The sequence below is a fragment of the Cynoglossus semilaevis genome, chromosome 19 (assembly GCF_000523025.1).
Source record: "Cynoglossus semilaevis isolate Cse_v1.0 chromosome 19, Cse_v1.0, whole genome shotgun sequence".
NCBI lineage: Eukaryota > Metazoa > Chordata > Actinopteri > Pleuronectiformes > Cynoglossidae > Cynoglossus > Cynoglossus semilaevis.
The window spans coordinates 17713338-17725057 of record NC_024325.1 but is presented as its reverse complement, the minus strand read 5'-3'; the positions used below and the strand labels follow the sequence as shown (position 1 = coordinate 17725057).

At 46.3% G+C, this 11720-nt stretch overlaps 2 protein-coding genes across 2 annotated transcripts in view; both read right to left on the bottom strand.

Moving 5' to 3' along the window:
- LOC103395788 (pecanex 3) overlaps nucleotides 1-9234 on the bottom strand; it is a 22789-nt gene extending 13555 nt beyond the window's left edge. The window contains exons 1-8 of the mRNA XM_025065881.1: nucleotides 9106-9234; nucleotides 4711-5195; nucleotides 3888-4096; nucleotides 3590-3695; nucleotides 2925-2964; nucleotides 2755-2850; nucleotides 869-2626; nucleotides 100-229 (exon numbers count right to left, since the gene is read on the bottom strand). Of these exons, the coding sequence (XP_024921649.1) occupies nucleotides 100-229; nucleotides 869-2626; nucleotides 2755-2850; nucleotides 2925-2964; nucleotides 3590-3695; nucleotides 3888-4096; nucleotides 4711-4872 (2501 nt within the window). The 5' untranslated portion in view covers nucleotides 4873-5195; nucleotides 9106-9234. The remainder of the gene's footprint in view (nucleotides 1-99; nucleotides 230-868; nucleotides 2627-2754; nucleotides 2851-2924; nucleotides 2965-3589; nucleotides 3696-3887; nucleotides 4097-4710; nucleotides 5196-9105) is intronic.
- A 316-nt stretch (nucleotides 9235-9550) lies between these two features.
- Nucleotides 9551-11720, bottom strand: part of nrxn2a (neurexin 2a) — a 121793-nt gene continuing 119623 nt past the window's right edge. The window contains exon 17 of the mRNA XM_025065880.1: nucleotides 9551-11719. Within this exon, the coding sequence (XP_024921648.1) occupies nucleotides 11269-11719 (451 nt within the window). The 3' untranslated portion in view covers nucleotides 9551-11268. The remainder of the gene's footprint in view (nucleotide 11720) is intronic.

Sequence of the window (11720 nt, the reverse complement as noted above, 5' to 3'; positions counted from 1 at the left end):
TTCCTGACTACAATTCCTGTTGATGTTGCTGCAGAACTTCTAAACACTCAAACTAGGTAAGGGGGGGGGTCTGTTCTCAGGTTTGTGTGGTGGACCGACCTGGGAGGAGATCCCATGGTGGAGGGGGGCGGTGTAGGGTTGCTTCCAGCGTTGTGTCTCCTGCGTATGGCCTGCGTCCTCTTCACACTTCGCACTGAGTCCAGTTTACTTCCGTCCTCTGGGACCAAGGCTGTAAAAGAGGTTATTGGTGGTTTACGTTACAGCACCGTGTTCTGCACACGCACACACACGGTCCCGTTTGTGTTAGCACAACAACCATAACAAACACATAACGTCTGTCTGAAACATTTGCTGTGAGGAGGAGTGTTTCCATTCACAGGAATCAGAATCAGGCGTCTTTGAATTTGTGCTAATTGCGCTGGTGTGATTTTTTTTTTTTTTTTTTTGTGGCTGCTTCACAGTTTCCTGTTACAGAAGAACTGCAGGAGCTAAACAAACCTGACGTTGTTGTTTATTATCAGTGAAATCCATATCAGGGTAATGACTGTTTCACTTTAAAAACTGCTGATGAAGCAGTTTCAGCGACTGCACTGTCTACGTTTGAACAGCTCGTCTGACGGGACTTAGACTTGGTTCATGTTCTTTTTCTAGTGATTCCAAATGTAGATCCCTCTGTTCCAGTGTTAGGAACTGATGTTCAGATGGAACAGAGTCTCAGACTAGGATCACACTGGGACTACAGCTACACAACAACAACAACATACAAAAGGTGAACCTACGTGACCCTTGGATTCAAGAACACTATTTTTCTTCCGATGAAAAAAATTCACAGCCATTTCTCACGACATCTCTTAATAGCCCGCCTTACCTCCGCCCACAGCTCCCTCTTCAACCAGCTCTCCTGCCCTCCAGCCCATCTGGTTGCCCGTCCAGGAGCCCCCTAGAGAATCCAGCCGATGATGAAGAGTTCCAGGAAAAACGTCGTTATGAAGAGTGCGGGCTTCCAGATCAGACTTTGAGACGGTGAGAGTTCGAGGCGCGGGGGTGGAGGTGGAGGGCATGGAGAGCAGGGTAGAAGGCTGAGCTGCAGCGTTGCCCTGGCCTCCACCTGCTCCATCCATACTTAACACTCTGGCGTGAGTCTTTGCGCTAGCGGTGCTAGAAGAGCGCTGAGCAGCACGAGAATGAGAGGGCCCAGCAGTTTCTGATAAATCCCCTTCCCCTGGGGTGGGTGGTTGGGCAGCAGCAGCAGCAGCAGGGTGTGGGGCAGTTATGCCAGTGTTAGCGAGGTCTGGGGAGTAGCAGGAGGTAGAGGAACTGGAGTCGTCATCGTCGTCATCTGAACTGTATCGGCGCTGAGAGCCCAGACTGGACCCGGCGCTCATGTCACTGCCGTCATCTTCATCACTAGAATCCTCAAACAGACTTTCACTGTAGGCCTTGGCGCCCAGTCGGCTTCGCACCGGGATGTAATCTCTGTGCTGCCTGTGATTGTGGTGACGCCTGTAAGAGCCGCAGTCGAAACTGCTGCTCCCCGCTCCGGCCCGCCTCCGTGGAGCTTTCCTGCGGCCCGGTCTGTGGCCCACGCTACTGCCACTGGCCCGCAGCAGCTTCAAGTCTTTGGGGCGGACAACCTGCTGGGCTTGTAGAGCGGGCTGGTCGGACAACAGGAACGGGGTCGAGGATATGGGCAAGGCCGGCTCGGAACAAACTAGACCCAGGGCCAGCCCTGAGGGCACGGAGTTGGCCTGCCGCGGCGGGGGGAGAGGGGGGAGTGGGACGCTTTTGTCTAAATCACAAACCTCTGATTGGCCACTACTTGAAGGGGACGAGTTCTGAAGAGGAGGAGGAGGAGGGGGCTGTGCAACGTCAGAAGGTACTGGGGTCAAATCCTCGTCTTCAACAAGTGTCCTGTCCAGCCCCTGGCTGAAAGAAACGTCTTTGGAAGGTGAACGTAGCAACACACTGTCTGACAGGTTGTCTGTGTCGCTCCCACCCTGTCCAGAAGGGTCTTCTCTCGACTCGGAGGCGTTCGGCCCTTTAGTTTTCGCCGAGGCCGACGGCTGTCCGTCAGCGGGCTGCGAGTGGCTCAACGAAGGGCTCTCCAGTTGCGTAGAGTCTGTCTTCTCACTGCGATAGCTGCTAACTGTACTCAGCGTCTCGCGGTCCGTGGTGGCGCCCCCCCCACTGAAACAACTGTCGGTGGATCCGGCCGTCAGTGCCACGCCGCTGCGGCTGCCCGGGTGTTCAGTCCCAGGAGCAAACGCCACAGGGTCAAGGCCGAGTCCTAGGAGATTTTCACTCAGCTCTTCACTCAAACTGCTCTTTATAAGCGGGCTGAGGGGCGTGTCCCCCAGGCTCTCAGATTCAGCAGAAGGACAGAGAGGAGAATAAGCCCCCAACCCATCGTCCAAAGGGTTCCTCAAAGACATTTGCCCTGGCAACTGCTCCACTTCCTGGAAGTGTTCTTTCTCGCCTCCGTCCTCCTGACTGGAGGGTGAAGGAGGGATGGACACACATTCTGGTGGTTCTCCAAACCCAGATGATGCTCCAGGTACACCAATAAGACCGGAGAAATCCCCTCCAAGACCAACAGGTAGACAGGACTGGATGACACTGGCGCCCCCTGGACAGTGAGAGGCGGACGACAGGAGAAGAATTTCAAATGAGCTTCAATTTATTTTGCAGAACAACAGCTTGTCTTCAATTTATTTTGCAGAACAACAGCTCGTCAGTGGAAACCAGGAAACTTACGGATGGCGTCCAGTGAGGTCTGACGCAGGATCTCACGGTGAGCTGATGTAACAATCACATTACTGCTTCCTTGTTCCCGCATTAACTCTTTGATATCTGAGGAAAAACAAGTCGTGCGTTAGAGCAAAGATAATTCACAACGGCCTGACGGGAAAGACCCCGACACCTACCCTTAGTGCCCCCTGAATCCTCCAGCTGAGGCAGGAACTCCTAAAAAAGGACAACACAAGTGAAGGTTCAGAATACATCATATAACAGCAGGTCTGGACCATGGACTGCTTTCCTTGTCCATCTGGCAGCAGCGTCTACATGATGTTTATGCAGTGACATAGACATTTATTGGTCTCTTTTTTTTTTTCCTGGAGAGTCAGTGAAGACAATCAGCAGTGGAATAACTTGGTTTCATCCACTGGCAAGAGTGGACACGACTCTGTTAAGTCAGATGACACTCGGGCCAACTTTGGCCCCTGAAGGCTCAGACTTTACAGAACAGATGTGTTTAAAAAAGGAAAATATGAATTTTTACAGTTGAAACCATCAACCATCACCGAACCCAAAGAAAAATTGATCATTTTCTTAGTTTAGGTTTTTTATTATTTTCCATTTGCTTTTAAAATATACAAACATATACACAGACATACAGTATATACGTACATATACAAATATATACATATATGCATACAAATATATATACATATATACAAATATATACACACACATATATACAAATATATACACATATATATACAAATATATATACATATATACATATATATACAAATATATATACACTCACATGTATATAAATATATATAGCACATATGGGAAGACTTACCGACACCTGGTTCAACCCAAACAAAGAATGCTGGGAGCTACAGCGCACAGGTGGTGTTGAGTTGACTTTTCGAAACACCGTCATTTCTACACCAACATGACTGTCCCTGTGAAGAAAAAAAAACAAACAACAAAATCGGTCCAACATGACTGTCCCTGTGAAGAAAAACAACAAAATCTGCATATTATTCTGTTACATCTTTTTCACACTGGCATTCAGAATATAGGACAACATGAATAATGGGGGGAAAAAAGACAATGACAAAGAGGAGACATTGAGGTCAAACAGTCTGAGGTACCTGTGCTGATTCCCGTCATGAACACCTGAACCTTCGTCTCCGTCTTCTGTTCTTGGAGCGTCGGCAGTGAGCGAGGCCTGTTTCTTCTCTATGATCTCCCCGAGGTCGAACATGGCATGAAGCCTGAAGTTTACCACTTTAATGGCTGTGAAAAAGACGGCTACCACGGCAGAATACACCCCTGCCACCAACAGGCTGGGGGGGAGAGCCTGACGGGGGAGAGGGGGAGAAAATTAAAAACATCAGTGGGTAACAAGATCTAAAGCATTTAATTATTTTAAATAAAAGGCTATGTAAATGATGGGATTATCATTGGTATTTGACAAAGTAGGAAAGTTTATTTAAAACAAATTTAGTTTTAAGTTGATGCATGATTTGTCAATTAAATTAACAAACTAATAAAAACATGCGGCTGCACCATTTGCTGTCAGCAGCATGTTCTACACTGAGGAAATACTCTATAGGCTTTATGTGCTGCAGTGATAAGAAAACTCCTTGTTGCGCAACTGGCTCTCAACCGTGCTCTTATCGAAGCTGACATTTTGAGGTTAAAAACAATTTTTTGTCCAACAACCCGGGGAAAGGGGCATTACTGACGGCATCCTGTGCATCTTCTCAGTGGTTGGCTGACAACTTTGAGGTACATTAATATGTACTTATATGGACTGGAGTGCATCTGTGATATCAGATTGTCACAACTAAGAAAAGTGTAATTATTATTAGTTATTCTGAAGAGGTGATTTTGCCCAAATTAATTCAAACTCACAGATTAAAATACCATGGACTCAATCACTCATCATGACTTGCTGTGAACGTTTCTTACCATGTATAGCAGAAAAGGGAAGGCCAGAAGAAATATCCAAAGGTAGAGGTGAAAACAATTGGAGAAGGTGCTCTGATGGGGGTCCACATACCAGCCTCCAGTCAGTGAGGCCCACACACCCTGTCGCAATATCTGAAGAGCCTGGGAACCCATGTCCACCATCAGGTCCAACCGAGGGCTGAAATACTTCTTCCAACTGTGCAGCTCCAGTGACTGTGCAGCAGTTCGAGCCACAGTACTGCGTGTCTATGATGGCACTTCCATTTGGGATGGCAGTCTGACCAAGAGCGTGTCATCAAGGACAGTTCTGAGTCTTGGATAGGTTTTCTTCAGTTGACCTCAAGGATCCGCGCATATTCCTGGACCACTTTGTGCTCCCTCCTCGCACAGACGCTGCCGCACTGTAGACTAGTCCTTGTCGGGTGATCAGAGGGTTGACTTTTTGGCACATTGGTAACGCAGTGGCTGTATGAAAAAACATTCATCTGTAAAAAAAATAAAATAAAATAATAAATACCAAGTGGCAACTTTCTATTGCTCAAGACCAGGATGGAATTTTTCATAATTAAATCTACTTTAGAGAATGACAGACGCATGCATTTCAATTTTCTGACTCACTAAGTAACATCTGTCACATCACAAAATTAAAAAAATAATAAAAATTTTTTGAAAGAGAATCCCTGAAAAGTTTAACAAAAATAAGTGTTTACGACATTTGTACCTTGAACTAATACTAATCAAACTGAGGCTGTCACCTATCAATAAGTTCATTGATACAGTCTTCTGTTTACTGTTGATAATGCTGCTGTGGTCCCTGGTGTCACTACACTAGTCCATACCATCGGACTGATGTTACTGCTGTTGTTGTGAGTGACACTTTTGTCTGTTCTTGATCATAGATGTCTGACATGTTGTCAGTGAAGCAACGACGTGATAAACATCACCTGGGGCGACACCTGGTCCGCCTGGTATCACGTCGTCCAGAAAGCTGGTTTTACGTACACTTCTCAAAACCAATGAAGCACTTCCGGCTAACTTCCGTGGCTTCACTTGTGGCCGACATTGCCCTTTTCTGTTATTATGTACCATTTATGATCAGTGCTCGTCCAATAATTCTACTAGGTTTAATAGCGTGACACAAAACTAGAGAATTTTTCACACAAACACTTGTAAAATGCACAAATCCCAACTTTCTATTCGCCCGCCAGTCTGAGCGGCTGAGCTCCAGGCCTCGTCAATGACAACTAAATTCACCTAATGTTAATGTTTCAGAGGTAATTCTCGTTTTCGCTGTAGTTTTTTTGGACTGACATTAGCAGGCTAACACACACACACACACAGTTTAGCCTAGCTCGTGAGGCCGCAGTTCAGTAGGAAAGTGTATCCTGCTTCACCAACAACAGTCTTAGTCACATCGGTGTTTATTAAAACCGACAACCGTGTCTGGGGAATTAAAACCCGACTGACAGACGGTCGTTTCCCGCAGGTCTAACATAAAATATCACTGTGTGGCGTTACCTTAAAAAACAAACAAGTTAGCTTCGGTAATGTTCCTCGACTGTGCGTTAGTTTAGTTTAGTCATTAGCTCGTGCTAACTCGGGTTAGCATCTTAGGTAAATTTACTCACAGTGCAGAGGGACGTTTCTACAGTTAAAAGCCACCACCGGTTACAGCTAGTCTCGGTTGTCCAGTTGGCCTCATAGCCGTCTACGGCGTCCAGTCACAGAAAAACAACAGTGTCGGTAAAAATCCACAGAGCCTCCGGTGGTGGAAGCTACTGACAGCCAGTGGAGCAACCGCTTCCCCAGAAAAGAAACTGTAGCTTCATGTCTGCTGTTGGCGCTAGCTAAAACTTATCATTGTTTTCAGACAAGTGTCTGGTTCCGTGTCTCAGTCACGCGCTGCCGGAGAAACAGCACCAGCAGCAGAGGTTCTCATTCACGGAGACCCAGAGACAGACAGACAGTGGCGGTGTCTTCATGGCACAAACTGTGCCCTGTGAGAAAAACGATTCAACAAGCTACGGCTACATGGAAGCTAACGCTGGCTAACTGCTAGCTTGCACGTGTACGCGCACTGAGCGCGTCCATGCCAGTGAGTGAGAGAGCGAGAGAGATTCCCACAGCGCTGATTGGTCGGATCTCAAAACGTCACAGGGAGTGTATACTTCTTATCTTAAAATAATATATAAGAAGACGAAATGAAACCAGGATTTACGGCCACGTTGAATCAAGAACTGTACTCATATTTTTAAGATTAAAATTTGAATTTTGATCCACACTACGTCATTTCACTCAGTCATGATGAGAGATTTAAGAGTTTCTATGAAATCATTTGTATTGTTTACTATTTTCTGAGAAGATTTTTTTTTCCTATTTACCCATAATTCCCAAGATTAATCAACATGGCCATTTGGCTAAAAAAAAAAAACAATGCTGTAAATCAGAAAGTGTGTGAACGGATCAGTTTCAGACATTTGAATGTTTTGATCAGGATCTGAAGGTGACGTCTGTGATCCTTCATCCTCGTCCTGCTGGAGCCAGTCTGTATCAGGATCTGAAGGTGACGTCTGTGATGTTCCGTCGTCCTGCTGGAGCCAGTCTGGCTCTGTGTCCCAGCTCCAGACCAAAAAGGTGGAGGAGGAGAGAGGCAGATGAGAGGGGACATCGACATCCCAGCGGTGGAGTATCATATTCTGCAGCCGCACTCCTCCTCTCCAGGTGTCAGCTCAGATCACAGATCACCAGGCACTAACCTGCCGTGACACCGAGTCTCTACTCTGGGCCACAGAATTGGTTCTCCACGCTGTCCTGCCTGTTCTCATCAACCTCACCCACGGACACGGAACCCCAAAAAATGACTGCTGCTGTTGTTTGTGCCGCAGTTGGCTGTAAATGTCAAAACCTCTATAAGTTTCTCACCGACGTGGTTTGTAAAAACCTTTTTTTTTTCCTTTTCGGCCTACAGTACCTGGTCTTCTCAGCAGGTGGTAGTCAAACCACACCAACCCTGTTACCGGGTGTTAAGGCGTACCAATAAATAAATAAAATACAAAAATAAAATAAATAAACAATAGAACCTTCTAAAACACCTTTCTTTCATCCAAGAGAATTTTTCCACGGCCCAGCGGCTGAGGTCACGGACACAACAAAACACACACAGCAGCGCATCATATAGAATTTATATATAAATATATATAATGTCAATATAATTATTAATTTATAGAAGCTACCATGCGACGTTTTTTATGAGGCCGGAAGTGATTTGTTTTTCAAAATAAAATGTCATGCAGCCTAACATAAAAAAAATAAAATAAATAAAAATATATATTATTTCTGTCCTGGTACCAAGTGATCCAAAATGATCTGGTACTGATTCTCAGTACAGGAGGAGGTTTAGTATAATTTAGTCTTGGATTATTTTTCGGATTATTGTGTTTGCGTTAGTGGCCGAGGCCTGTGTTGACACAACTGTTGCTGCAACAAAACCATCCGTCAGAAACTCAAATACTACCACGGAGCAGCAGTTAATATTCAGTCAGGCTGTAGAACGGAGACCTGCCCTGCATATTTAAGACCCTCTCCATCCTTTTTAATATTTCACTCTAACACGTTTGTGAGGAAAGTGAGAAGGAGGCGTGTGGCCAAGCATGAAATATCCCCAGATTTGGTCTCTTCACAGGAGCCACTCTCCCAACACGCCATCTTTACACCGACACCAGAGCAGGAGCCGCAGCGTTCGTCAATAACTGGAGTTTTTTTTAACTCCCTCTGAATGAGAACACAGTCCATTTATGATTATTTTCCAGACTTACATTTACATCCCTAGATGCAGTAGAATGCTGCCTTGTGATTGGTTGATTTGATATCTGTGTTGATAAGGAAAATATATAAATTTAATGTAAATATTGGGGAAATAAGGCTAACCTTTAGCTTCTGGGCTACTTTTAGGCCATTTATTAACCTTTAAAAAACCCCATTTCTTTCAGACACTACAGTCTAAGTTTCATCATGAAAATTTAAAGGGCGTGTCCACATATATTTCCACATCATTTTATAACAAACTCCTGGTGAATTCTGATTGGTCGACACCGGGTTCATCCCGTCTAACACTTTAGTCCAATTTAGTCCTGACTCACATCAAGGAGAGTTAGTTCATGTTAAACCTTCAGACACACAGAGCAGAGAAGGCAGATGATGAAACACCACTGTAAAGAACACGACCTGCGTCTGACCCACAACGGGTTTTTTTAACGTACTATTCCTCCATGTTCAACAGGTCGAGTTATCCTGTTAGCAAACATATAAGGCCTGTAAAATCAACATCAGAGTTAATCCATCCTGACTTTGATTCCGGAAGATTCTCAGAGCCCAAAGAGACGGATCAATACCTACAGTATATTACATTTCTGCTACTTCGTCCTGTTCGGAATTTCAGGGAGAAATGGAGCCAGTCCTCGATGGCCTCAGTGAAATCAGCACAAACCACCAGAGAGCGGTCGAGTCGTGTCTGATGAACTCATGTCTGACAGGTTTTCTCCAGAGGAGGAGTATTTCTACTGTGACCATCTGAAAACTCTGCAAAAAAACACAGACGTGAACGTTGGCTTAGTGAGAGGACAGTGGAACTGTTTGTGTCTGATAGAAATGGTTTTCTGGAACTGTTTTTAATCCTGTGTCTGTGACGTTTTCTGGAACTGTTTTTAATCCTGTGTCGCTAAAGTTTCTACCACGTTCTGTTGCATTACCGCCACCTCCTGGTCATCACTGTCGTGCAGATGCATCGCCGCCCATCCGTACTGAGGAGGCTACAGAGAAAAGCACAGCACACCAGTGTGTACAAAGTATATAATCAAGTGTATTTTCATCTCCACGGTCTGTACACATATTCAGATCCATTGCACATGAACACGATATCATAGAAATGAGTGAGGAATGGTCTGTGTGTGAGCAGCGGGCGGCTCCTGTGGAATGGCACTTTGATGAAAAGAAAAGAGAGAAGGAACCGAGTGTGGCCGTAAGTCAACAGAGGAGATGGTTTTATACTGTCAGATCCACGGAGTCACAGACTGAGCACAACGCAACACAGTCAAGTCTTCTCTCGTCTGTTTCTGCATTAATCTGGACCGGAAAAGAATACAGAAAAAAAAAAAAAAAAAATCAAAACCATTTCTGCAGCTATCAGAGGGATGTGTGCTTTTCTCCTGTGGAAGTAAAAGGCAATCTAAAGTGGGACGTTTTTCAGAAGAGTGGTAACAACATACATCGAAATATCAGAGAAATATCAATACAATTCACAAACCTTTCCATTGGTCGTCTGATAGAAGAGTCTCTTTTTTTTCTTTTTTGAAGTAACTGATAGAAAAAAGAGAAATCATACATGGTTTCATCTGCTTTACATGGAATATTTGTGTCTCCAGGATATGTTTACAATTCACGTGTGCTTTTTTTTTTCTTCAAAATGTATTCCATGACAGTTTTACAGAGAGGAGAAGGTCAGGAGTCTGAGGTCGCTCGCTCACTCGTTCGCTCGCTCTCCTCCAAACAACAGTTTTACAGGAAACCAGTTTGAGCAGCGGCGCCGCCGGAGGTGAAAGAAGCGCTTTTCCAGAGAAGGAGGGGGGGGAGAGTGAACATGTGGAACATTAATATTATTCACACCCACACCCCCCCCCAACGCACACAACGCCTCTTCACTCTGCTGCCCTCTATATGTACATACAAGAAACGTCCACGGAGAAACACCTTCACGTTTGTAGACAGACTTGTTCACGATTTTGCGATCTCTGAACGACGCGGGCACGATGACTCCGATGTCTCACACGAGGAATGGTTCTGGTCCACTGAGCTGTGAGGGACGCTGGGCCAGAGACAGGTGAATGACTGCGTGGTTCCTTTAAGATTTAAATATCATGCTTCATGTGTGATCCTGCAGCAGCAGCAGCAGCTGAACGCCGTCTCCTGACGGCAGACGCAGAGCGGGGTTTTTTTTTTCTGTTTAAGAAAAAAGAAAAGTGCACAACCTAACACGCAGGAATGACGTCTGGTCCAAATTTGGCCTCCCAGTGTTTTGACGGTCGTGGCTGCTGCTCGGCTCGTCGTTGCTCGTCGGCCATAAAAAGTCAATAATTGCTCTGTTCTGCCTCATGTGTCATTATGGGGACGCTGAGGTTTGTTGAAACAGAGCATTACAAAGAAGTACAAAGAAAACGTGGAGGCCGATCTGTCCCGGGATTTTCTCCACTCAACCAGATCCATGCTATATACAAGGCCGAGGTGGACACGCCCCCTACAGGCTGGTACAAACGGAAACAAATGAGGAACACTGATGAGTCTGAATCTGAGAACGGAGACGCAGCACAGGACGTGGACATGAGTCACACCTGGTGACGTGGACCAGGGTTTCATCACTGACAGACGGCAGCTGTTTTTAGTGGCAGGTGAATTTCACTGACAAACGGGGGAGTGAAATGACACTTCTCTCTCTCTCTCTCTCTCGTCCTCTGGTCTCAGTCCAAACGCCTCCCTCCCTCCCCCTTTCCCTCCCTCCCCGCGCTCTCAGACGTAGTACTCTTTGTCTTTGTTCTTTTTACCCTTTGTGATGGACATGGCCACGGAGGCCGTGGCCGTGTTTTTGTCCTTGACCACGGCGCCGTTGCCCTCCACGGCTGAACTGTTGGCAAAGCCGTGGCTCTGGTCCGGCGGGTACGAGCCCTCGTCCCGGTTGCGGTACTTGTACATGGCGTAGAGGAGGATGAGGATGCAGAGGGCGGCGGCGGCCACGATGCCGACCACCATCCCCGTGGTGCTACTGGACTCCCTGATCACCTCCACGGCACCGGGCTGGTTCTTGTCATCAGAGACAGTGGGGTAGGCTGTGGGCACATGGGGGAAATTGGGGGGGTAAGTTAGTCCCGGGGTGTTTCGGGAGGAGGGAGGGGCAGGGGGCAGGAGCACCTGGTCGCGGGTGTTCATTTTGCCCGCGGGGATGTGGAGCTGGTCAGGGGTGG